We start from the raw sequence: 27596 nt of genomic DNA on the forward strand, positions 1-27596 counted from the left end.
TACACACCAATATTCTAAGAAAAACGTCAATAGTATCCAAAATATATGTCAGGCTGGACATTCCCATGCTTGGAAGAATAATCTTCAGGAGTCAAGTGGCATACTTACTTTGACGGGGAGATGGGTTTGAAAACGTGTGGCTTTGATATTCACCACAGCATTGACAATGACCACAATGTGAAGAATTATGTCCTTCAGGTCCCTCGAGGTACTGCTGGGTGTCATGTTTGTGGTCAAAGCCAAGACAATCAAAATATCAAATAGATGATTAATGTCCAATTTAATTTGTGGCCAAAACCGAGTTCCTATTTGAGCCAACTGATGGAAATTCTATTTTTTATGATGACGGCCATATTTAGGACTACATGAATATGCCTCAATATATATTACTATGAGTGAACATTTAAAAGGGTGGTCACCCTGGGGTTGAATTTGCCAATAAATAAAGAAATGAACACTTGCGCAGTCATGGATCCTCCTGCAAGAAATGTAACAAACAAAAAAATCTTAACAGGACATTAAAAAAATTATTTTAAAGTCAAGAACGCACCAGATGTCGTATTTTACAAAACAGGTTGGATAGCTATTAAGTCTAATCATAAAAAACCCACTTGAGCCGTATCTTGCCACATAAAATTCCAATGGAGCATTGAGAAAAATTTATACAAGATTACTGGGATTTATGATTTCTATTGATATACAAAATGTAATGCTTTTAGATTTTTTTTTCTTAAATAACGTTTCTTTTATTGGTTACAATTATATAAAAAGAGATCACGGTAGCCACTTGTATGTGGTCATTAAGTGCTTGCATGAGCATCAAAGATTTTTTTTTTTACAGATCAGACAGGTGCACTATATTTATCATCATGCAGACAAAAATGTGCATTGTTGAATACTCTAAATGTACCTGTCAACGATGTAATATTTAAAGCAATGAAAACATATTTTATGTCAAATTGCAAATTTTAATTATTCCATCTGAATTTTCATTCAATAAGTTGTCAGCAGAAGAAACAGTAACAGAACGAACAGCAAACTGCAGTACAGAGCCACTCTCCGGATGAACAATTCCCCAAAAGAACATATTGTAAAATGTAAATTACATAATACAATTAAGTGTCCAAAACAATTTAAATAACTTTAAATATTTTTACTTACTACATATGCTTTGTACAATATTTCAACATAAAAGTCCCCATAAAATAAATGTAACAACATGGGAATGATAGTGAAAGTTAATGCATTAAATGGCACAAATTCACTAAACAAGTCTTAAACTACATTTTAAGAGGTAGATTACTTCAATTGTAAGTCCAGAACAAGTAGGGAAGTTTAAATGAAACAATGTTATTATCCAACAGCTCAACCTTAAACAGACATGAAAAAGAATAGTCGGATGGAAACAGATGTTGGAAAAGCTGGCGAAACACATGTTGCATTCAAGTAATCTACAAAGGAATTCTAAAATGCAGAACGTCTGATGTAATCTTCTCAAACGTTTATTTCAAAGTGGGAGTTATCCAACAGTTGGAAGAATAACCTTTGCTATGAAACACAAAGAACTGATCTCATGAATGGGACCAAAATCTATTTTTATTTGTATGTAAAAATGTGGAAACGGGCCCTATTTGAGCCCAAAACCCATTTAATCGTGCTTCTCACATCTATTCAACAATGTGAAATCTTACAAATATGAAGGAACATTTCTGGGTTTGTTTAGCTCTTTGAACAGAACTACTAGACAAAGACAGCGTGGCAAGATTCAACGTGTGGTAGAAATACTTTAGTTGACTGCAACAACCATCTTGAAAACCCTGAATTCACGCACTACTTATAAAGTACATAGGGAACTTGCTTTACGGGAGGAACTGGAAAAGTCTTTCTGTACGTTATGCTTCAAGGTTGAGCGATCGTTCGACAGCCACACCTTCTGCTCATGTATGCCTGCTTTAGAGACAGTTGGAAAAAATCTTCTTGAAGTGCTGAGTATCTGGTAGCAGCGAGGGGACATGTCAGCCAACACCCTGAAGGGATCTATGTCATAAATCCCACTAAGTTGCCTTCTCAAGCTTGGTGCATGTGATTCCTGCTGTCCCAGTGCTTGCCCTAGTCTAAGCATGCAGCGGATCTTCCATCTCGCAATTTATGCTCATGGAAAGGTCCTAGAAAATAATAAAACATCAATTAATGGCCAGTCAATTGAATAGAACAATCATTTACAGATGTGTAAATTTGTTACTCAACATGGATACTCAAACAAAACCCATTAATTTGAGTAGAAAGAGTACATTCACAAACCAGAAAAACAATATGAAAAGGTACATCCCATTTCGTTAGTCAGAAACAGTTATATAACAATGTCACAAATAAATACGACATAAAACAGGAGATCATGGATATTAATAAATGTGGGAGATTTATGCAGATAACTCAACAGTCTTCCAAAAGTAGCAAATGATGTATGTTCAATTATATTCTGCCTAGCAATTCCAACTTATTAGTGGCCCTTTCTTACAGAAAGTAGTGAAGAAAATGCAGACCTACGGAGCCTGAAAGCCATGTTTATTTTTAAATGTATATTTTTAAGAGATGTTGAGTAGGAGCTTTCAACGATAGCAATGAGACAAAGCGCCACCTTCATGAACATTATAAAAAGCTATATCATCACGGTCACCAATTATTTTACACACAGCGCATAAAAAGAATGTTATTTAACGTAAAACACAATGAAGAGATTATCTGACACGAAGTGACTACAACTGTTGAATGGACATAATTTCACTATACACATACTGCCACGCTTTTCAAGCTTGCGGCAAGTTGTTAAGCTACCAAGTGCTCTGTGGCAATTTATTCTGTGGGGCGTGTGCATAACCATAAACAAGCTTCATCTTTTAAAAAAATTAGTGAACCATCTAAAATCTATATGATAGGTAAGTCATACTGCCCGCTAATGCTTTTGCAAATGTACCTAGCACCAGCTGTTTAAAATGATTACCCACATAATTATGTTTTTAACCTAAAGGGTAGGAAGAACATGTTATTTACTGGTAATCCAAGTCGTGAATCAGGAGTATCATCTTTAAAGAAAATACCCACTTGTGGGTAGTTCCATTGAAATGCAACATATGAAAATAAGATACTTACCTGTAACTACATTTATCCAGTATTGGTATCTTTTATAGATTCACATGCTTGAATCATTCCCAGTCGTCGAGTTGGGAATACTTAAATAATGCCATAGGCTATCATGGCCCTGAGCCATGTTTTAAATAGCCCAAGTCCCATTTTAAAAAGGACCAGATGTTGAATGCAGCCAATCAGCTGCCAGCACCCTGTAGAACTCTCCCAGCAGAGGAAGTTTCCCTCAGATTTTCCAAGCACAAGTGAAAAGTGATTATCTTAATAAACAATATAGAAAAAGCCTCTCTGGGGAGGAGGGTGGGTGCATGTAAATCTATGAATAATTCCAATACTGGATAACTGTAGTTACAGGTAAGTAACTTCTTTTCTTACCCAGTTGGGGTATTTTCATAGATTCATGTGCTTGAATCAGAATAGCAAGCAGTAACATTGAATATTATCTTGTCTGTTGTGGATGGTGGGAGACCTCTAAAGCATACTGACCCCAGAAATGTGTAGTAATACAATAGATACATTAAAAGGTGTCTATGTATCTACCCCTTCGCTTTTTTTTTTTTTAATGTTGCATAAAATAAAAGGACGAAAGGGAACAAATCAATAGAACATGTTCGGAAGAAAACGGTTAACTTAATACCAATATACTCATATTTTCATGTACAGAGTAGAAACAAGAGGCAAGAAAAACAGCGTAACACATGAGTCAAACGATTTAGTTATACTATACACAAACATGAGCTTGTAAGCATATGTAATCACCATGAGAACAAAAGGCTATTTCTAAGAGGTAGAAAGAGACTTACCTAAATGGAAGGGGTGATGAAGCAGAGCCTGGCCTACAGCCGTGTTTGCATCTTGTGCGGATTCCAGGCATTAGTGCTGCGTAAAGGTATGAGTTGTCCTCTAGGTTGCAGCACGACAAATCTTTTCCAGAGTGACTCCAGCGAAGAGGGCAGCTACGGGTGGCTTCTGCACAGGGAGAGTGGGCTTTCGTTCTTTTCTCCAAAGGCTTGTTAGCCTTGACGTGACAGAACTAGATCAACGCCGAAATCCATCTTGCGATAGTTGCTTTTGCTATCGTGGTTCCTTCCCTGCCTTAGCCGTAGGCCACTAGTACTTGATCAGTTTTCTGAATGTCCTTCGTTTTCTGACGACAGACGATGTGTCCCGAATAGGTGTTCCAGCGGGTGGCTTCTTTGACGAATGTGTGACTACAAGAGATCACCCCCACACATGAGATCTGCATGATGCAAGTAGGCATCTCCCAGTAGAAAAACTACTGGAATCGGAGAAAAGAAACGCAAAGGTGAGTGCAGTAGGCCTCACTTTCGGGGTGCATGGAATAACGTGCATGGACACACGGCAGGGACATATAAAAGAAAATTATAATTATCGCCCTGACGAAGGCCCCCAGACCCGACTGGGCTAATTATAGGGCCGAAACATGTTGGCAGCAAATTGAGGGTACATTTGAGTCAAATTTGATTCAAAATAACCCCATCACGAAGTTTTTAGCAATACCAAGAGTACCCAAGAATAAAGAATCGAGTGAAGGGATACTCGTAGGTATTTTTAATTAGTATCTGGTTCCCTGCTTAACCAGTACCCACTTATCTAAGAACTCCCAGTATATTTGTGGTTGAGTCCGCCCGGAGAGTACCATCTTCTCTGGGTGTGGAGTAATAGCCTATGATGAAGCATGTCACTATTATGTGAGTGAGGCTTTTACTTCAATATCTTTGATATTCCATCTGAAAGTTGGGTTTTGGAAGATTTCCCCACCACAACGGATGACCATTATCTTCTACTCTTCAAGAACAGTTGCTCATTGTGAAAAAACTTCGTTTTCTGACGGCAGAACACAAGGCAACGCTTAACATCAAGCGTATGTAATGGTTCCTCTGCAGGTGTTGGTTACGGGAAGAAGGAACAGAGTACGACTGGCTCATTAAGGTGGAATGGAGTCCGTACTTTAGGAATAAATAGAGGATTAGTGCTTAGAATCACAGAATGTTCCTTGAACAGTAGAAAAGGCTTCTTGGTGGTGAAAGCTTGAATATCACTCACTCTTCTGGCTGAGGTGAGGGCCAACAGAAGAGCAACTTTCCACATTAGGAACTTTAACTCCGCTTTATGAATTGGTTGGAATGGTCACTTTATGAGCTATGGCAGTACCACGTTGAGATTCCATTCCGTGGGAGATGCTCACACTGGAGAAAAAGTACAGAAAAGCCCTTTCATAAATTGCTTTAGCACGTTTGAGGAACAAAGATGGGGGGACACTGAAAGCTCTTCTATAACGAGAGATGAAAGGTAGATGCACCTTGACTAAGACGAAAGCTAAATCAGATTTTGCTAAGGAGAGGAGATATGGCAATATCTGTTGCGGGATGCTTGAAATATATAAAGACTGAGGTTCACTGTTAACCCCAGCTCGATGAACAGTTGAAGACAAGTGTTTGTGGTTCTGGCTGCTTGACTTGCTGTAGAGGAATACTTGGTGACCATGAGAACGTAGGACTGCAGCGACTGGCGTGAGGCACATTGAAAATATTCTGGACGCTGATTTGAGGGCGAAGGGAAGGACCTTGAATTGGTAGTGGGTACCAGCTACCGTAAACCTGAGGAATTTTGAGGCTTCCAATGGATGGGAATGTGGAAGTATGTGTCTTCCAAATCGAGGGAGGTCATGAAGTCGTTGGAGGCGATGCAGGATCTCGGCCAGGGTTATCATCCCGAATGTTTGTTTTCTAAGGAACTTGTTTAGCCTTTTGAGATCTAGTTCTTATCGCCACTCCTCTGTCTTCTTCATTACTAAAAAAACGTGGATAGAAACCCTGACCCCTTTGCAGAGTTAGAACTTCCTCGATCGCTCCTTTGGAGAGCATGATTTTTGCTCTTGTGTGCAATAAGTGAAGACGAAGGGTAGGGGCTCCCTTTGGTGGAGTAGTTGGAGGTCTCTTCACGAACTCCAGACTGTGGCCAACGGATCTGATTTCCAGTACCCACAGGTCCGTTGTTATGTTATCTATTGCTGAAAGAAACTGGAGATCTTCGCACCCACAGGATGGGAAACTGGGAGCTAGTAGCCTGCTTAGATAATTGTGTTCTTCCGTTATCTCTGCCCTAGGCCGGTGTTCTCTTGCGGCCACCCTGATGAGAGAAACCAGCTGTAAAAAACTGACTGTAGGTGGCAGGTTGGTAGGTTTGCAAAAACAGTTGGACAGAATGCAGAACAAGGTCATACATTCACCCCAGTACAGAGATCTGGGTCTAAATCCATCGTTTTTTTGCTCACCATGCCGTTCCAGTCTGAACCCAGCCATATGCAAATCAATCTTGACCCTGTGCCTCATGGGAACAGTCCAGCTCGAACTGCCAAGCCAGGTCCTCCCTGGACTGGAAACAAGAACTTTTGACCGGGGAGAATGTTTGCATTGTCAGCATTCCGTCCATCATTTGTTTGCTGTAACGCTTTTCGGCCTAAGTGGGATGGGTATGCCCAGACGTGGGTCCCTTGCTCACTATGCCACTGGATTCAAGCTAGCCTGGCTGAAGAAGGGTGATATACCCTGAAACCGGTCCCAGGATGCTTGTTTCCAGTCCAGGGAGGACCTGGCCTGGCAGTTCGGTCTGGACTTTTCCCATGGGGCACAGGGTTAAGACTGATTTGCATATGGCTGGGTCCAAACTGGGGTGGCATAGTGGGCAAAAGAACGTTGGATTTAACCCAGATCTTTTGACTGGGGGAGAATGTTTGCATTGTCAGCATTCCGTCCATTTGTTTGCTGTAAAGGTTGGTAGGTTTGTCTGTATTGCGGTCGATAGGGATGATATTATTGTGCCCTCTTATAACCACCCCTGTATGTGGTGAAAACGCGTCCTTCAGCTCCTCTAAAAAGCGTCTTTCTGTACTGCAGGGTGCCTAAAGACTTTGCTGTATCGGTGCCAGTCTTTATGGATAACAGCACCTCGTCGCTATGTTCATCAAACAAAGCGTCCCCATCAAATGCCATGTCCAGGATCTTTGTCTGGACTTCGGGTCTAAAGATAGTGGCTTTCAACTGTCCCTGGCGCCTCAACACTGCCACACTTGCAAGCTGGTGAAACCTGTGTTGGCTATATCCATAGCACAGTTCATGGTCTCAGAGGTTTCTCTAACTCTCTCTCCAAGAGGATTTTCCTAGCCTACTGCTTTCCGTCTTCAAGGATGAGGTCTATCATGGAGGCCATGTCAGATCACATCTGCTGATCATAACAGCTAATGAAAGCCAAAGCGTTGGCTGCCTTGATTGTAACTGCAGCCATGCTGGAGAAACATTTCCCCATAATATCTAGTCTACGCCCCTCCTTATCAGAGGGAGTTGATACCGGGGTGGCCCGGTTATTCGATGATCTTTGTGCAGCCTGTGAAATGACGGAATCCGGCCTCGGATGACCCATCAGGCAAAGAGGGGAATCTTCTGGGGTCCTGTATATTTTGTCTATGCGAGGGAGCGCTGGCGATATCGTGGTCGGAGTTTTCATAATTTCACTCCCTCTTTCAAATATAATCAATTATAGGGATTGTCCAAATATATTTTCTACTTTAAATCATAAAGGAAACAATCTGTATGTTTCACAGCCATGGGAAGACGGAATCTGGTGGAAGCCCTTTCCATTAAATTGTGGACCCCCCCCGATGTCCTCTAGAGGAGAGTCCGCGGTTTGGTGTGACGGAGGAGAGGGAGTAGGAATGATGTAATCATCCCAGGGATCTGCATGTGGGCGAGGATTTGGGATTTCACCCTCTTTTCTCTCCTCATCCGAGGAGGAAGGGTTGTCCAGATCAGGCTCCTGTATTGGAGGGTGCGGTATGCCTGGTGTTACTGATAAAGCCGGTGTTCATAGGGGCTGCAGTGGCTCTATTTGGACATCTTGGGGTGGAAACATCTGTCTTCAATCAGCCAGCATAGCCTGAAAGTCTTGAATGAGAGATGGGGGTAGATGTGCCATCTCTCTAAGGCGAAGCTTGGGAGGATTGCCATAAAGTTGGTAATGGCGCAGTGGAGCCAGATATGGCTGATAGTATTGCTGTTCGTCTTCATAGTCCTCTACCTCCTCTTGGCACTTTACATACAATTCTGATGGACTATGAGCAACTCCATAGATAGCATCATCATCCTCATCCTCCTACTCTTGCAGGTCCAAAAGGTGTGAAGGAGGCAACGGGGAAACCTTGCTAAATGAAGACACATCCGGATGCAGAAATGTCTTCGAAACCCTATGCATTTTTACCATCATCGTCTGTGGAGTCGACGGCATCATAACCACCGATGATGGAATGTCAGTCGTTGATATCCAGGAATAAATTCCAGAAGTATGAAGAAAGAACTGAGTAGAACTCAGGGAGACTCCCTTCACACACGCACTGCTGTGAAAATCTGAGGGAAACTGCCTCTCCTGGGAGAGTTCTAGAGGGTGCTAGCAGCTGATTGGCTGCTAGCAAAACTTGGTCCTGTTTAAAAAGGACATAGATTGGCTATTTGAAACATTTCTCAAGGCCATTATAGCCTATGGCAATATTTAAATACTGCTCGATTATATTACTGTGGGACTACCATCTCGACGACAGGGAATAATTCAAGCATGTGAATCTATGAAAGATACCACAATACGATAATCTGTTTTAGCCAAACTTCAACTAGAAGCAAAAAAAAGAAAACAATGAGGTTGAAGAAACCCCTTTTAATTCTCCCTTGTCAAAGGTACATGCAGGAACAGTGGTTAGGTAGGTGGAATCTTCACGACAGAAAGCTGCCATCAAACTACATGCTAACAAGCCTATTGGATATTTCAGAGAAAGTGGTTTCAAAAAGATTATCGAATCACCAAGAAGAATGAGTTTTGGCCAATAGTCTCCTTCCCAATGAATACAGTGGGTTTTGGGATGGCCACTATCTCCGATTACTGCTTTGCGCTATTTGCGATTATTAAGGAATGCTTTTTTCTTTTTTATTACTTTTGCACAGCCTTAGATGCGGTGGAAAGAGGACGTCTGGGATAAACTGAGCATTGAATATATCCCAGGACCTTTTATCTTTGATATGGGCATTACACAGCCAAATGGGAAAAGATTCATTGTATACAAGTCTGGAAATTTATCAAAGAAAATAACAAATTGAATGGATCATGTCAAGACTGCAACCTGGTGCCTACTCCTTTTAGTCTGCATGTGCTGAATCTACCAGAGTTTTTAAAAACAGCCAAATCCTTTTAATCCAAAATGGGTTCCAACCATTTTCCATTCCTTCTTTATGCAGATGATTTTTTAATTTTTTCAGGCTACAGGGCCATAGATATTCTGAGGAAACTTGAATCACTATCAACATATTGTAAAGATAACTTTCGGAAAATAAACTTAGGAAAAAAACAATGATTCTCAGGATTAAAGTAATACATTTTAAATGGTTACTTGGGGCAGAAAAGGATGAAGAGGTAAACTTGTATCAATATTTAATATTACTGTATTTTTTAGACATGAAGGTGAAATAACCTTATAAAAACCAGAAAAGCAAGAATCTTCCTGTAAACGGGGATCTCCTTTGAAATTAAATCAGCCACATGGGTAGGTGGTTGTGGTGTTGGCACCCCTTATGGAAGCATAGGAATTCCCCATTTGGTTTGTTTCGGGAAGAGATTTTGTGCATAGAATATAACTATATTTTGGGAGCCTACAGAGAGCGCAGCATTAAAACGTATCCTCAGAGGACCATGATCTAAAGCATTCAGTGTGAATGTACTGGTATCATATGATAGGCACACATCTTACTAAAAGCTGTCTTTAGAGGACCACACATCTAAAATATCTAAGCTGTGTTGGGAGGAAGCCCTTACCAGCGAACCGAAACGGACGATGGCTCTGAAAAAAAGAATCAACAAAAATAAATCTATGCACAACTTGTTTTGGCACAGTAGGAACATGGGTGCCGTTTCTAAATAAAAAATACTTTGAGAAAGTCCACCCTTCAAGTGTCGGAAAGGTTGCATATGAATTAGTTGTCCAAGAAACCTTCTATTATGATTATACTTAATACTTTGCACGATTTTTTATTTTTCATCAAATATATATAGGCCCAATTGAAGGCACTTTGCACATTTTAATGTACATGATAGCATATGATGATGTTTTATATCGTTCTATTTTATTGCATTTTTTATTATGTTTTATGGACACCAGCCCTCTTTAAGAAGTCCATATTGATAGCAGGTCAACTGATAACCAACCCAGGCTTAACACATTTGATGCAATGACTAATGACAGGTACTTGTGAAAAGAGTGCTGTCACCATACACACGGATAGTGTTGAAAACATAACACGACTCCACAAAATTCATAGCTACAAGGTGCCCTATTATTGTGTAGGTTTGCTTCAGCTAATCCTGGCTTTTTACCGACATGAACTTTACTGCTGGGGGTTTTGAGCCCAATGTTATGTTAACACCACAAATTCAAGCCCCAGAATACAGCAAGATGGACTGACAAAGTGAAATATGTTGCATGGGGATACTTGGCATCTATGAGTGTCCCCACAACAGCAGCCCCACCTTAATGTAGTCAGGAAATCAGTGGCATAGCGGGTGGTGGGTAGGTGCGATCAGTCCTGGGCAGCACGGGTTTTGGGGGTGGCGTCCCGCCGCTCTTACCCTAGAATATAGGACTAAAACTGTATCTAGTGGAATTCAAAACATTAAAGGTATCACAAGGTGCTATGCTGTTGGAAGGGTTGACTACCCCTACAATGTCATAATATTCGGTAACGAATAGTTGAATGGCCCCCAACTGTGTCGAAGAATGTATTCATTTTAATATAGCATCCTTACTTTTTCAATCATTTTATAGTAATGTAAATCAGAGTCCTGACATAGTGAGTCTGAGACGTAATGATAAGTAAGAGGATAATGAAATGTGAAAATAAGTGTGCAATACACAGACTTTCATTTCCTAAAATAGTCTAACATAAATACATTGGGCACACTGCCAAAGAGAAGACACTACTTAACTTACATTAATTCTCTTTTAACTTAAGTATTGACTTTATGACACAGCAAAAAACAATGGAAAAACTGTTTATGTCTATTTTAAGGGTTGGTAGCTGATTATCAGAGATAAGCACGGATTTCAAAACGTTTGGAAAACCCGGAAAGCTACCAATGAAATCCACAAAAATTAAACAATGAAGATAGGACAGGCTAGGTTTAACTCATTGGGTGCTAAGGACGGAACGGTTCTGTTCTCAGCCTCGCTTGATTGAGTGCTGTGAACGGAACGGTTCCGTACTCAGCACCAACGCAAGGGGTAAGCGCTGGCGCACCCCCCCTTGGGTGGCCCATCTACGGCCCAATCTGATGACATCGGTATGCACAGACATCATTAAAACATACATTACTTGTCCGAGGAGGGTCCAGGGAGTTAAGAGAGGTATCGGATGGGAAGGAAAGTTTTTTCTTTCCTTCAGCGTCTCTTTGCGGTGCATTCCTGCTGCGCGATTGTGGGGTTAGGGGCCGCAATTGTACAGCAAGAATGCACCCGCTAGACAACCAGGGATACTCTTAGTCTTTTTTTGGCTTTAGGGAGCGACCCCTTGGGCAAGAGTCGCTCCGATTTATTAGTGGGTAATTTTGGGCCATTACTGCCCCCCTTAGAGGCAGATCGCCATATTTTACGCCAATCTGCTCCAAAGGGGGCAGAAACCCATTAGCCACCAGGGATAATTGTCTGTGCAATCAGTGGAGCAGTCCCTATGGCAAACGTTGCTCCCCATAAATATTCTGGCAAATATTTGTCATTTCTCCCCCCTTTGGGCACAGTTTGACCATATTTGTAAGCGCCATCTGCTCCAAAGGGGGCAGAAACCCACTAGACACCAGGGAGTTTTGTATTTATATGTCGGGGAGCGGCCTCTTGGACAATGGTCACTCCTCTTTATTGGGCCCATAGTTTGGTAATTTTCTGTCCCCTTGGGGGCAGATTGGGCATATTTTTATATGCCCCCAAGGGGAACCGAAAACTACAAGACACCAGGGAAAGTTTCCATGTGTGTTTGAACTGGAGTTTGGCTGACGGTCTGCATGTACTGGCGGTGTGTGTAGATTGGAGCTTGGCTGGTGGTACATGTGGAATGGTGCTTGGCTGGGGGTACATGTGGACTGGGTCTTGGCTGGCAGTACATGTGGACTAGCGTTTGGCTGGTGGTCTGCGGGGACTGGCATTTGGCGGACAATGCGTGTGAACTGGCGTTTGGCTGGCAGTGTGTGTAGACTAATGCTTGATTGGCAGTGTGTGTGGACTGGAGGTGTGTTGGTGGCTGGTAGCCAGTATGTGTATTGACTTGTTTGAGACGTGTTTGCCAGTTGTCTGATGTTCGAGTGCTTGGTGGGGTGATTGATAAGTTAGACCTGTTGGCGTATAAGAGTAATAGACCCTTGAAAGACGCGGTTTGTAAATGCAAGTGTTGTATTGTGTTGGTCACTCCCTGGACTCCCACCGGGTGTCTTAGTTTTCAGAAATGTCTGGGATTGGTAGGCTTCCCTAGCTGGCCACCGAGCCTGGGACCAAAAACGCAAGCCACCCCACCATGCAACACCAGGCCGTGTTGTGATCAATAATTTTGATGTCTCCACAATACATTTTGAGCCTTCCCCTTTTGTGGGCACTAGGCTCACCCACACAAGCGAAGTAGCATTTTTATCAGGATGCCTGGGGGAATGCTCGGTGGTAGGAAATTTGTGCCAGCCGGTGATCTCTCAAGTTTCACCCGACAGAGATGTGAAGGAAATTGTGATATTTATTAGCCAAAATTTAGGTTTGCAGATGATTCTGGGTAAGAAACTGTTGGGGGGTCCACGCAAGCCTCACCTGTCTAGACTCAACTGGGTGTCTAGTTTTCAGAAACGTCTGGGTTTGGTAGGTTTATCTAGATGGCCGCTGAGCCCGGGACCAAAAACGCCGGCGACCCAGTTACTCAACTAGACCGTTTTGCCATTGAGAATTTTAATGCGTTTTGGGTCCTTCCCTGTCACGGGCACTTGGCCCACCCACACAAGTGAGGTAGCATTTTTATCAGGAGACCTTGGGGATGGGGGTGGGGTGACGCTTGGATGGATGCATAAGCTGGAGATCTACGACTGCTGTTGGAAAACTGCAGCCTTTCTGCCTTGGTCCAGGAATTGACAATCTCACCCCAGCCTGATCCGTGTCTCTAATGGGGAAAATGCCTTCTAAAAATAGAAGTGAGGCAAGAGTGGAAACCTTTCCATTTGGCTGACCTGCATAGCCGCATTGGCTGTACGAGACTTTTAAATGGAGTCGGGACATAAGCGCCACTAATTATGAACCCAGCAGCACGAACCCAGCAGCACGCACCCGAGTGGGCTGGAGCCTCCCTGGCTCTGCAGTGCAGCCTTCTTACCGGGCCACAAGTAAATCATAAGGCACGGGGATCGAGTTCAGCTTTCAAGTAAGCAGTGGTGTTCTTCCTGCGGGCAGTGGCAGACACGGCTCAAAGGCCCAGCTGTGCAAGTGGGCCATAAAGAGAAGAGAGGACTTGCCCATCTCCACATATAAAAAGCTGTCAACAAAAGAGACATACTGAGGAAAACATCTAGGTAAGCAAAGGGAAAAAGAGTATTGGGTTCTCTAGATCTGCTTACTACATTATACATACAAAAGGGGAAGGCCTGAAGGTGATGGATGTGGGTATTTGAAATTCACGTAATTTACTTTTGTGTAATTACAGTAAACTTTACATGTTAAATACGTGAAATGCAAATCCAGCATTTGGTACTTTATTTTACTGCAAAAGGTATGCTCGTTTTGGACATGAAGATGCATTTCGCACTAAAAAATTAGAGAGAAAAAACCAAATGCACAAACAGCATAGCTCAAAGATCTGTTTTTTCACGTTCAAATGCTATGATTTTGCAGGCAATGCAACCTAATGATGCAACATAATGTAATTTGGGGAATTGTGAGTAATAAACGTAATGCAAATTCCCAGTATCATGTAAATTACACAGGCATAATTTACGTTTTGCATGAGCTTAGTGACGGTCTCCTGAGAGTAAGTCAAACACATTATTACGTGAAGCCACCTTATCACTGTGTCAGTGTTCCTTACTTACAGGGAGGTACCTAATGCCAGAAGCTCAGACGCAAAAAGATTATCAATATCCTATACTGAACAACCCTTTTTAAAAGAGGTCCTGGTTACAGCAATCAAAAACAATGCTGTGGAGCTGGGTTGATCATCCCTACATGTCTACAATTAGGTTACTATGATATAAAATCACGCAATACCTCATCTGTTATGACAGGTACCAGCCTAAAGGTTGCATCGGGGTCTATCCTACAGGAGCCCCATCGGATAACTGCACTATAGCGTTAACAGCGAGAACCTACCCAAGAATGAGTTAAAAATGATCAACACTGAAGGAAGGGGTGGAGACAATACAAAGCTGTCCTGTAGTTAACCGCAGCAGGGTTGTGAAAAGAAGACCGGAGGAGGAGGAATTACAGAGTTCAGCTCCCAGTTAAGATGAAGCTGATAAGATAACTACAACATTCATGCAGTATTCTAAATCTGAAACAGAATCAGCAATTGAATAATTGCAGGAAAGCCGAAGAACTGACCAACGATATCACTGACCTTGGGAGCTGAGGCCACATGTTGGAGGAACTTTCGATAAGAGATCTCTAGACTTAGAGAAACAGAGAACATGCCTCCTGTTCCTGGAAGAACAAAATGTTACATTTCAAGAGAAGGAAGAAGATTTAAATTTCAAGGAAAGGATGAGGAGTTAGAAAACAATGTCTGCCTAAAAGGTGTCCCCAAGGAAAGAATGCAGAAGACAATAAAAAGAAGTGCAAAACGTATTTGAGGCCAGGAAAACCCAAATGACGTTCACCTGAATATTGACAGAGTACACAGAGAATGACCTAAACAAACTAAGTAATCCACACCTGTAGGCATGCTGGCCTGCCTTCACAGATAGGAGGACAAGGGTTAAATTATGCAAAGCCTAAGACCCAACAACTCTAATGCAAAGGCATGGAGGTTCAAATATTTAAGGATCCCCCTCCCCACACCAGAAAAGAGAGAACTATAACCTCTTTGTTGGCCAATCCTCGAGTGAGATATTGATCAGGGTACCCATTCTGTATCACTTTCAAGTGGAAAGACAAGCATTGGTCGACGAAATCTAAGGCCTGTAAAATTCTGGACCTAAACAGATGAGAGAGGGTGTCCAGTCTGTACAGGGGCTTGCCCTACCTTCCCCACCCTGAGTGACGAACAGTGGGCCATGGACATATTGATCGTATGCCGAAATGCACTAGAATACCTCCAGAAAACAGCCATGTCTGGATCACCTTGATATCTAAAATAAAACGGAACATAGGAGGCGAGGCTAATTTAAACAACCCCTACATAAGATTAGAACATAGGGAGGGGGCACTTTATAACGAAAGAACATGCATTCAACTGACTTGTACTAGCTGAAAGGAAGATGTTACTTAACCAGTAGACATCTGTTCGTGGCATGTGGTGGTGTAGATTCACATGCTCTGCATACTTCTACCATCTAGTGCTGTACCTAGATATGTGCAAGTTGTTTTTCTTCGAAGATGTTTTTCGAGTCACAAGGTAGTGCGACTCCTCTTTCCGTGACCCTGTCCATGAACGTTAACTCCCCATGTAGACAAAAAATACAAACCCTTCCCTTCTGACCCACCTTACATTCGAGTTCAGCTTCCACCAGACTCTCTTGTTGTCCATATAGCTAGAAAAAGGGCTAACTCCCAAACAACTGGAGAAGTATCTACAGCCACACATTCCTCAAGCATATTCCCCTGTGGCAGGGTGAAGTTGAGGACTCCCCTTCTACCAAAGACAACGCCTTCTACTAATACACAACACAACTGCTGAACACAGTTCAGTTGGGAAAATAACAATTTTGAAACCAGTATCAGGTTAAGATTCCTTTGTAAGTTGAGGGAGTATGGGTAGATCACTAGCAGATAAAAGAGTAAATTCAACCTCAGTCATAATGTGGCTTGGCAAGAAGCACTGGCCTACAAATCAGATCCTCACATAACCCATGTAGATCATGAATGTCCCAGATATACAGATCATAAACACAAGAACATACAATATAAGAGGCTTCAACAGCCCAACGAAATGCATTAGCATCCTTAAAAAATGTGAAATAATCAATACAGATGCATGCTTTTTTCTCAGACAACTTCTCTCTTGCAAGGCACTATAGCCATACTTCGTTCTAGAAGCTTCCCAGTGGTGTGTATCTCCTGCTTCCGAAACAGTAGCAGGAGGGGCATCCTATTATTAAGGAAGGATGGGTTACACAGTCCTTCATACGATCAAAGACAGCCAATGGGTATTACAAAATGGACTGCTCCAGGGAAGGAGACTTTGCCTTGCATCATTATAATATTCCAAATACTGGTAACGGGCGCTACCTCATAGAAGCTCTAAGAAGATCCTTCGCAAAGTCAGTCTCCTCATGTTAGGAGAAGATTTGTGCATGGTGATGTCAGCAGAAACTGACAGGACACAGAAGAAATGGGGTGTCTCAGTATCCATCTCTATCACCGGGAAGAGGTAGATGGAGAATAACAGTTCGATAGACCTGTTGCACCACAGACACCCACTTGTCACAGATAATATAATGTATTCACAAGGTGATCCAGACATGTACTGCAATGGACTCCCTGCTGGCAGACAAATGCTTTATCCACATGGAGGAGGAGGTGTAACAGGGCCCCATTACACTACATCATGGCCCCTTTAATTGTACACTACAGTGGGAGGGGGAAGACAAACGGACCAAAAGGTCTGGTGAATGCTCAGTGACATACAATTAAAAGAACCTCCGATTATGACCATTATAGCCACATGCATTAAAGACTACCTCCAAAACAATTTGGCAGGAAGTAAGCGCAGCAACACACAAGACACAAAGAAAGCAGTAGTCTGGTGTCAATGTATAGTAGAATCTGCGAGGGATAAGAAAAGAATGGCTTTAGTGAACGATCTACACCAAGTACTGCAAGAGGCAGAAACTAAATAAAAAAAACACATCTCAAAAGGCGTAGAGGAAAGTAATAGCCCTAAAAGCACAAATTAAATATTCAGAAATCAACTGAACATTATATCCCAAATTTATTTAAATCACAATGAGGGCAGCTAAACTAACAATTCAACAAAGAAGGTGTTACATAGAAAATATCCAAGGAGCACCTTCCAGACAGTGGTGACCCGCAAGCTAGAGAACAAAATCTGGCAGATACACCGATGCTCTCTATATTGGCGAAATAAATAGAGAAACTAAAATAAGCAATTAATAAGAATGTAGTCCTGAGCACCACACAAAATCTTCAAACATAAAAGGCTGTGGGCCCGGGCAGTCGGGATGACAACCACATATTACAATATCTTTGCATTCTTGTTAGAGATCACTAATGAAGTTTATGAATAATATGTTTTCACTGTCTTCCCTGACACCCTAATGTCATATAACCTTGCTTTGTAAACCAGGTAAAGACCCCTCTAGGTGCCAATAATATAGTCCATCTCAATTCTCAAACTATATGCTTAGTATTTCACCAGGGTTTTGGCTTCAAGGCTAGATAGTTTGCGCCAGACCTGAGGCGCCCAAACAAACCAGATTTATTTTTGGTGAGGGAAACTTGGGATGCGACAAAACTGCATTTATTTATGCAGCAAGTTGGGGAGGCTGAGCAACAGAATTATCACTTGCTGTAGCAAGGCATTTGACTGTGCTGACTAAGCTTGAAAAAGGTGCAAGACCAGGATACGAGAATCTGGGAGCTAAGATCAAGATGAATGGCAGGCCACCTGAAAAGATCCACATTAGAAGGGGGGCAAGGCAGACTTGCCCTTAGTCTGCTTATTATTTGTACTAGCGGTTTCTCCAAAGGGTGAGGGAGAACCTAGACTTTAAGTAAAGTTGGAACATGATTATTTTAAAGCATTTTTAGGTCTCGCCTGAGCTATCGCGTAAGCGATGCTCTGCGAGACTTATTGAGAGGGCTCCAAAAAGTGCTACCAGGCCAGCCTAGCGAAACAGTGCATGTGCGCGGGTGCGCGCGCTGAGCTTGAAGCGGTTATTTTCACTTTGGCGGCTTTGATGTTTGATCGCGATCACTTTTGCGGCCGCACGGCCGCGTGTTTCAATTAGCGTCCCTGTCACTGTGTCCTGCACTCTCTCGTACCACTTTTCCTCATGCTTTTCACTCCCCATGGCTGTTACTCTGCTTTGTTGTTGCATATTTATATAGCGCGTACTCGACCCGAAGGTATTGGAGCGCCTTACATAGCACCGTACGCACGGCCGCGTTGTTCAATTAGCGTCCCTGTCATTCTTCTTTATATTCCAACCACCCTGTCCAAAAAGTTTAATATGTTAACTTAAAACTAGCCTTTTCTCCCCCGTTTCCTCCAGGCACTCCCTCGCTACCCGTTTTTTCCTCGCTTCCTCCTCGTTAGCTGCTATGTTTGTCTCCTTTTATCTTGCGCTTTCTCCTCACTTCCTTGTACTCTCATTTCGTGTCCAGTGCAGAGTTGGCATCGCTCTGTTTGTTTGCGTTGGTGGCAGGGTGTTAAGAAAGGGGCACGGTGGTCTGCCACCACATCTGTTGTCTGGCACCCTGCTGCTACTGCCGCAACAGAGGGCGACTTCGCCCCCTATAAGTGGCGTTTTGTGAAGTTGTTTTTGCATAGCGCATTGATCGCCATGCCCTTGGCCCGTAGGCACTGGGGCTGGAACACGTTAGCCTGGGAATGCCCGGTCTCCCAGTTTGTACTGGCTCGAAACATTGACAACACGTTTTGAATGTAATGCCCTATGTTACAAATTGGAACTTCTTGAGAAAAATGCTGTTGTTGAATTACACAAGAGGACGTACTTACAATATCAACCTTATGCAATTATCGCAATATTGCTTCCTATCGCTGTTTGTCTGATTTGATGACAGCCTGAGTGCCCTGCACATCAGTCATCAAAAAGTGCTTTCATGTGTTATCTGAATTTTTTTTATATCGAAAAAGACTCAGCTGCTTTGCAGAAACTTCACTGCTCCTCTCTCCCTCTCAGAAAGAAATCAGTGCTCTTCGGATACGTTGCTGTCAGATTGGTGATATCGGACTCTGTCTCTGGGACTTCACAGAGAGGGACAGAGCGAGGGGACGACTTTGCCTGAAGTGAGTGAGTGAGTGAATGGGAGAGGAAAGGAGTTTTGTCTGAGTAAACCTATGATTAGGGAGGGGGAGGTCAAGCCCATATTCCGACAGGCTGCTTTCCGTATGCACACTTTTCCTAAAACACATCTCTCATATCATATCATTATTTTTTACTGTCCTCACACAAACTCATGCTCTCTCACCCCACCCTTCCCCGCGTCTCTCCCTTTCCCTGCTAACCCCTTGCTCCGTCCCTCCTAATCATTACGAAGCACTTTTTTCTAGTTCATTCTCACGGATACCTTGTCTGTCTGCTCGCCCTGTTGGTGTGCTCACTAATTCTACTTCAGCAACAATTATTCATGTTACATCTCTGTATAAGGGACGCTTCTGCACTTGGAGTCACATGCTGCTATCAGTTTATTTTTATTCTTAGTTAAAATATAAAGAAACCTCTCCACTTTTATTTATACACGTTGTCTCTGTTTTTTTTCCTTTCTCTTTTGCGTCACTCTACATGTCTTTCTTCCCATTCCCTCTCTTTGGTTTCTCATTCCTCCACCTTCTCTCTCACCCTTTTTACACCTTTCCCTTTTTTTGGCTGGCACATTCTCCCTTACTCTTTCTCCGGCCGCGTTGTTCAATTAGCGTCCCTGTCATTCTTCTTCTATATTCCAACCACCCTGTCCAAAAAGTTTAATATGTTAAAACTCATTCTCGAAAAGGAGGATGCCATTCCGAAAAGTGATGACACTTTTTGTTTTGAGAAACAGCTAAAAACAAGCATTGGCATAGCCAATAGGTCTCGCTTTTGGGACCTTATAAGTGTTTAGCCATGCAACAGTTGCATAACTAAATACTTATAAGGTCCCAAAAGCGAGACCTATTGGCTATGCCAATGCTTGTTCCTCTTACTTTTCCTCTCATCTGGGTTATCGGATTCAAACTGTAGCACCAGGATGCTGCAACGGGCAAGGAGTGGCTTGTGGTCCCTTCTTGAAGGAGCCTCGCCCGACAGCTTGAGACAGACTGTTCCCATAAGGAGCTGGATCAGTACAGATTTGCATAAGGCGGGCCTTTACCTAGGATTGCATGGTGGGTGAAAACAATAGACTGCAATGCGTCCCAGAGCAATTACTACTGGTTGAGTTTAATTCAAGCATTTAATCAATCACTTCTTGTTTCAATTTTAAAGCTATAGCCTTTGCCGATGATGTAATGCTTACCCTGACTAACCCAGAGACCGCCAATCTTTCAATATTCACATGAATTAAAAAATATCAACTAGTTTCTGGATTTGAAATTAACATGAAGAAATCAGAGGGACTGAACCTCAACACCTGCAACACTGATCAATACTATGTAAACCGAAAATCTGATTAAAGTTTGGGAAAAAGACAAACACATTACTTTTCTTTGGTAATGCTTCTTCTGGTGGCTAGGCTATCTAAACGCTCATATCTCACCTTAGAATATCCACCAAGCGCCACACTGGGTCTGGAGAATTTTGTAGCACTGCTCCTGCTGTGCACTGACAGGTGGCATCGTGAGTCTCCTTGCCGACAACATTACCGCCCCCGGAAGTGAAGGAGCAGTAGGCACCACTGCTGCCTACTGTTGTCACTTTTTTCTCTCTTTACCTTTTCACGCTCTCAGACCCACAATGTGAACAACTGTTATTAATAAAACAGGGGGTGGGAGGGCATTAATGAAAAATATGAAACTAGATAGACTATACCCCAAAAATGATTGTTACCAAAGGTAAGTAACTTGTTGTTCACATGAATATTTCTAACTGCAGATTCCGCACCTTCATATAGATTCCAAAGCAGTACCTCCCAAATATTGTGGAGTGTCTTCCCGGCACGATCTGACTATCAAAGCAATAATGCTGTGAGAGCGTACGCACCAAAGCCACTGTCACAGCTTGGCAGATATTAAAGACTGGTACCCCGGGCAGTAAAGATACTGTGGGTAAAGAGTTGACTAATAAGAGAATTATGGTAAAAATGTGGTTTATTGGAAAAAAATAGAATATAAAGTGTTGTGGCTATATAAGAAAATAAAATATTATGTGCCTTATTAGGCAATGCCGGTATCCTCCAGCTAAAGTAGCATTTACAGGGAGGTTGGAAAGGAGAAGGGGGCATATTAACAGGTTTTTAAGATTCAGGGAGGGGTAGCAGTAAGCAGTAGTGATGGATTTGTAGGGTTCAAAGATTGATAGCATTAAGGATTAGTTAGGGACTTTTAGCGGTTAGGAAAGGGCATCATTAATGTTTAGGAAGAATATTTTTGGACTGATGGAAGGGTGCTTTTAAGCAATGTTACCTCTAGTTTCCTTCTTTTGTGTGCTGTAATGAAATGGCTGTGTGCACTGCAGGCAAGGATATGTGGAAGAAAGACATCCAATGGCTCCTGATGAAAGCAAGCACAGCACTGCAAGCTACCGTCAGTGGCATTTGAAACTCTAAAGACCTGCTTGAAATTTAGAATGAAACATTGTGTTCAACATTTAGGTACATCCACTTTGGAGGCAGTTGTTTTAATGTAATTATGTCACAAACTAAATCACTCACACCAGCAGCCTGATGACTTGTATTATTTAAGACCAGAACAATTTACTCAGATCAGCCAGGAGCAACGTCTTTTGCAATTCAGATCTCCAGGGCTTAACTGGAGTCGGTAGTTTGAGGTGGGGCCCACCACCACTCATTTTTGGGTACCAGGATTCCTCTTCATTCACTACAGGCGGAAAACAAAAGGCAGCAAAGTGGAAAGAAGCAGGAAAAGAAAGATATAACAAAAGTGACAAAAGGAGCAAGCAGGGATGAAAAATCCTGCAAAAATGAAACGAAGAGGCAGGGAATGATGGATGGTGGATGAAACAAGCATTTACTGGAGTCAAGAATGAGCATCCTTTGTATTCGGTGACAGATGTACAGCAGCGCCTGAGGCAAGCTTCGGAGAGAAACGTTGTGCAGCAGCACTTATCTTTTACAAATTGAGAACTGGGTAACTAACAGCAGCAACCTTGCCACTCCGAGGCGGAAGCCGGGAGGTGTATCATTTTACTTTGTGTCTCTAGCGCTTTAACATTTTGACTGTATTTGCATTTCTCACATTGCATATCGTGTATTTAACATAGCGGTGTGCATTTAGTTACTTCCTTGCGCTCCTAGGCGCTGTGTGCTCCTTTCCCCCTTCCCTGCCTCCGGACCACCCTCGGCCGAGTACTGACGCCGAGGGCTGGCTTCCCGGTTTCTTGGCGGCCATATTGGGTGTGGGTCAGGCGGGTGACGCGCTCTAGCAGCGCTTTAAAAAGGGAATTGTGCATCTGTTCCGGCGGTTACTAACAGCAGCAACCTTGCCACTCCTGAGGCGGAAGCCGGGAGGTGTATCATTTTACTTTGTGTCTCTAGCGCTTTTTTTAACATTTTGACTGTATTTGCATTTCTCACATTGCATATCGTGTATTTAACATAGCGGTGTGCATTTAGTTACTTCCTTGCGCTGCTAGGCGCTGTGTGCTGTGTGCTCCTTTCCTCCTTCCCTGCCTCCGGACCACCCTCGGCCGAGTACTGACGCCGAGGGCTGGCTTCCCGGTTTCTTGGCGGCCATATTGGGTGTGGGTCAGGCGGGTGACGCGCTCTAGCAACGCGTTAAAAAGGTACGGCCATGACTCCGCGCAGCGGACATGAACAGCGGACGCGCCGGATCAGCGCCGGAGTCGTGCCAGAGTCCTGCCCGTCTGCGCCCGTCCGCGACAGGACGAGACCAGGGACCATGACCCAGACACCTTCACCATTCGTATCTGTAAATATTCCCCATTTCAGGTACACGGCGCAAATGCTACTACAACTCAGACCCACTCTTCCCCCGAACTGTTCCAGAAACTCCTGGACTTGCCCCGAGGCCCCCTTTTCCTGCTTTAATTGCAAATTTCAAACTTCTTTTACAACACCCGGTTCTGAGAAGTCAAACAATAGGGAACATAGTCCATCCATCGGGACTGAGGGAACTAAATGCCTCCTCTTAAACGTTCGTTCCCTACCTAAGCATCAACTAGAGGTATGGGATTTAATACATTCTGCCCAACCCGACCTCTGCTTCCTAACGGAAACTTGGCTGAAACCCCACACTGTTCCTGCTATTGCTGTGGGGATTCCCTCGGGCTATGAGCTTGTGCATTTCGATCGGCCAGTAAAAACAGGTGGTGGCCTAGTTATTGTGCATAAAGAACATTTGAAAATTACCACAATAGAGCAAAGGCATAGCCCCCTCTTTGAAATATTGATTTTTAAAATGCAATATGCCTCAAATAGATTCTGGAAAGGTGCCCTAGTAGATCGTCCCCCGGGGCCCTCTACTGGCTTATCCCTGGCTCTACTAGAAACGCTGGCCCCACATTTCAAAGCAAAAGAAGATTTCCTTCTTCTTGGTGACTTTAATGTCCATGCGGACAATCCCACACTCCCTGAAACAATCTCCTTGGTCTCTGAACTATCCTCCCTTGGCTTGACTCTGCAAAATCATGAACCCACCCATATAGGTGGCCACCTTCTTGACTTCGTGTTCACCAACTTCCCCAATACACAATGCCTCTCCCCGGCTCAAATAACTTGGTCTGACCATTTTGTGGTGGAATTTTTAATACCTAAGGCGGATAAACCCTCCAATAAAAACTCTCTTCCACCCATTTGGCGCCGACAATGGCATAAAGTCACCGTAGAGGAACTACAAAAGGAATGGAGGCAGCCCATTCCCACAGAGACAGACAGTACAGAAACCATGTTAACTAAATTTAATAACTCTCTTAGAGAAGCTATTGATAAAATAGCACCGCTAAAATTGCATAAGCAATACCCTGTCACCAAACAGGAATCATGGTACACGGAGGAGCTCAGAACAGAAAAACAAAAATGTAGGAGGTTGGAAAAAAAAAATGGAGGAAAACACGAACTGAAGAAAATAAGAAAGCACATCAGGAGGCTCAGACTATATATCACAAAAACATTAAACTTGCCCGGAAGAACAGTATCTCCCAACAACTGGAAGAAGCGGGTAACCGTTCCAAGGAGTTATTTAAAATTCTTCAGGACTTCGTAAAACCCACTGCATTTAAAAGCCCTGATGAATTCTCTCAACAACTATGTGATGAAATCTCCCTGTTCTTCGAAAGCAAAATTAATCTGATATATGATAAAATTTTATCAGCTGTCACTCAAAATAATATTAGCCCCTCTCCCCCCTCTACCCTGCCCACACGTAATCAAGCCACATTTATGACATTTCCAGCAGTGAGTGACTCGGATCTCTCCTCCCTTATGAGCCATATTAAATCTGGCTCCCCAGATGACTTCCTATCCGCTACAATTACTGCGTCTCTGAAGCCTCTGCTCGGGCCCTCAATCATTGATTAACCACTCCCTTAGGACAGGATTTGTACCCACGGAATGGAAAAAAGCAGTAGTGAATCCTATTCGAAAGAATGCTGCGATTCCATGGACTGATCTCTCAAATCTTCGACCCATCTCCCTCTTACCCTTTCTCGGCAAGATGACTGAGAGACACGTAAACATTCATTTGTCTAAATACATCGAGGAAACGGAGGGCCTAGACTTTTCTCAATCTGGATTCAGGCCCAATCACAGCACTGAATCTGCGCTCCTCTCAGTGACTAACAACATCAAAATGTCACTGGATGGAGGTAACTCAATGATTCTAGTGCTGTTAGATCTATCCGCGGCCTTCGACACTGTCTCACGAGATACTCCTTGATCGTCTAAGGGAAAGAGGTATAGAGGGAGTGGCTCTCTCCTGGCTGGAAAGCTTTCTTTCAGAACGCCAACAAGAGGTGAGATTGGGCTCCCACCATTCTATCTCAAGGGAGCTCACCAAGGGAGTACCACAAGGCTCATGTCTAAGCCCCACACTGTTTAATGTGTATGTAGCCCCCCTGGCGGATATCGTAAGATCTTATGGATTCACTCCTGTTTCGTATGCTGACGACACTCAGCTTCTGTTCCCCTTTAAAAACCTGACGCCCGCAATCCAAAAATCTTTTGCGGACGGAATGAGGGCAATATCCCACTGGATGGCCGCCAATCGCCTCCAGTGTAATGTTGGGAAGACAGAGGTAATGCTGTTTGGGGATGCCACACTCCTGTGGTCTCCGGACTGGTGGCCTCTTGATCTAGGACCGACTCCAACTCCTAAACAGACTGTTAAAAATCTTGGTGTGCGTCTAGACAAATCCCTTCTGTTTAAAGAGCACACAAATCAAGTAGCAGGCTTATGCTTTCAGACCATTGGGCTGCTCCGGCGAGTCTTCCCATTTCTATCAGACTCCTATAGGAAGACTCTTGTCCAAGCCTTGATTATCAGTAGACTTGACTATTGTAACGGCTTGCTGGTCGCGGCTAATGAAGAACAGCTTCAAAGACTACAGGTAGTCCAAAACACGGCTGCGAGACTAGTTCTCAACGCCCAGCCAAGATCTCCGTCAATCCCCCTTCTGGCAAAACTTCACTGGCTACCAATTAAACAGTGGGTAAAATTTAAAATCTGCTGTATTATTCACAGTTGTTTATTCTGCCATGGACCAAAATACCTAAAAGAACTTTTCAAACCTTACACGCCTAGTCGTACCCTGCGTTCCAGCAGTCAGCAACAACTTATAGTTCCTAGGATAAAAAAAGCCAGGCAGGGAGGACGTGCCTTGTCCTACAAAGGACCGATCATTTGGAACTCACTGCCCCCTGCTCTTAAAAATGTTACTAATCTTCCAATCTTTAAAAAATCCTTGAAAACGTTCCTATTTTCCGGCTGTTAGGCTCTTGTTAGGTACTCTCCCTGCATAAGATAAGATCTGTGCTCTTTGGTAACCATAAGCGCGGAGATACCCCTTCGGGGGTCGAGTTCCTGCGCTATATAAGAATATAAATAAACTGAATAAAATAATTAATCATGTTTCTTATAAAGTGTGACAACTCACCCGTAAGGGTCTCATGGCGCTGCGTGGGGGCGGGTGGATCTGTGGTTCAGTCGAAGAGCCAGGTCCTGTGGTCTTTACTGAATTGCTACAGCGATTGTGATTGCCTGAGGTGTAGTGGCAGGGAGTTCCAGGTCTTCGCAGCGAGGTAGGAGAAGGATCTTCCTCCAGTCATGGTCTTGCGGATCTGTTGGATGGTGCCCAGGGCCAGTTGGACGGAGCAGAGATGTCAGGTGGGAATGTAGAAGGAGTGGCGGTGGTTGAGGTTTGCGGGTCTAGCGTTGTGGAGGGCTTTGTAGGCGTGCATGAGGAGCTTAAAGGTAACTTTTGTTGTTAGACAGCCAATGAAGCTCTCTCAGGTGGCCGGTGATGTGGCTGTGGCGTGGGATGCTCAAGATGAGTCTGGCAGAGGCATTCTGAATCATCTGCAGTTTCTTTAGGAGTTTCTGGGTGGTGCGGCGTAGAGTGCATTGCCGTAGTCGAGTCTGCTGTTGCCAAACGCATGGGTGACTGTTTTTGGGGATCCACTTGAAGATCTTATGAAGCAGGTAGAGCTTGTGGAAGCAGGAGGACAAAACAGTATTGATTTAGCATTCATTGAGAGCGATGAGTCCAGGATGATGCTGAGGTTTCGTGCACCGTTCGTGGGTGTGGGGGTGCGGGGTGGAGGAGGGGGTCCCAGAGCGCTGCGAGCCACTAGGAGTTATCCCAGGCGGAGGGGGTGGAGCCCAGGATGAGGACTTCGGTCTTTTCAGAGTTAAACTTGAGGCAGCTGTCCTTCATCCTGGTGGCAACTGCCTTCATCCCATTGTGGAAGTTGCTCTTGGCGGCTTTGGGTTCGTCTGTGAGGGAGAGAATCAGCTGGGTGTCATCGGTGTAGGAGACTATGTGGCTGCAAGCGGGGCCATGTAGATGTTGGAGCTTATCTCTGTGTTCTGAGCTGAACGGTGGAAGTCTGACTCTCTGTATTTGACTGGTGAGGAAGGAGCGGATCCATTCTAGGGCTTTGTCTCGGATGCAAGCATTGTGGATTCTTGAGCAGAGGGTGTGGTGGGAGATGGTGTCGAAGGCAGCTGAGAGGTCCCAGAGGATGAGGGCAGCAGTTTCAATTTGCCAAATCAAAGATGCCTGGCTTTTTCCACAAGTTCATTCCTTCGATGCTTGGTAGTTTGCGGTCAGCATGGGTTAATGTGTTAGAG

At 43.6% G+C, this 27596-nt stretch overlaps 1 protein-coding gene across 9 annotated transcripts in view; it reads right to left on the bottom strand.

Moving 5' to 3' along the window:
- Positions 1 to 947: 947 nt before the first annotated feature.
- PRDM2 (PR/SET domain 2) overlaps positions 948 to 27596 on the bottom strand; it is a 348925-nt gene continuing 322276 nt past the window's right edge. For all 9 annotated transcript variants that reach the window (XM_085608682.1, XM_085608684.1, XM_085608678.1 and 6 more), the window contains one exon: positions 948 to 2165. In XM_085608682.1, coding sequence (XP_085464808.1) covers positions 2153 to 2165 — 13 coding nt within the window. In that variant the 3' untranslated portion in view covers positions 948 to 2152. The remainder of the gene's footprint in view (positions 2166 to 27596) is intronic.

The sequence above is a fragment of the Triturus cristatus genome, chromosome 1_2 (assembly GCF_964204655.1).
Source record: "Triturus cristatus chromosome 1_2, aTriCri1.1, whole genome shotgun sequence".
Taxonomy (NCBI): Eukaryota; Metazoa; Chordata; class Amphibia; order Caudata; family Salamandridae; genus Triturus; species Triturus cristatus.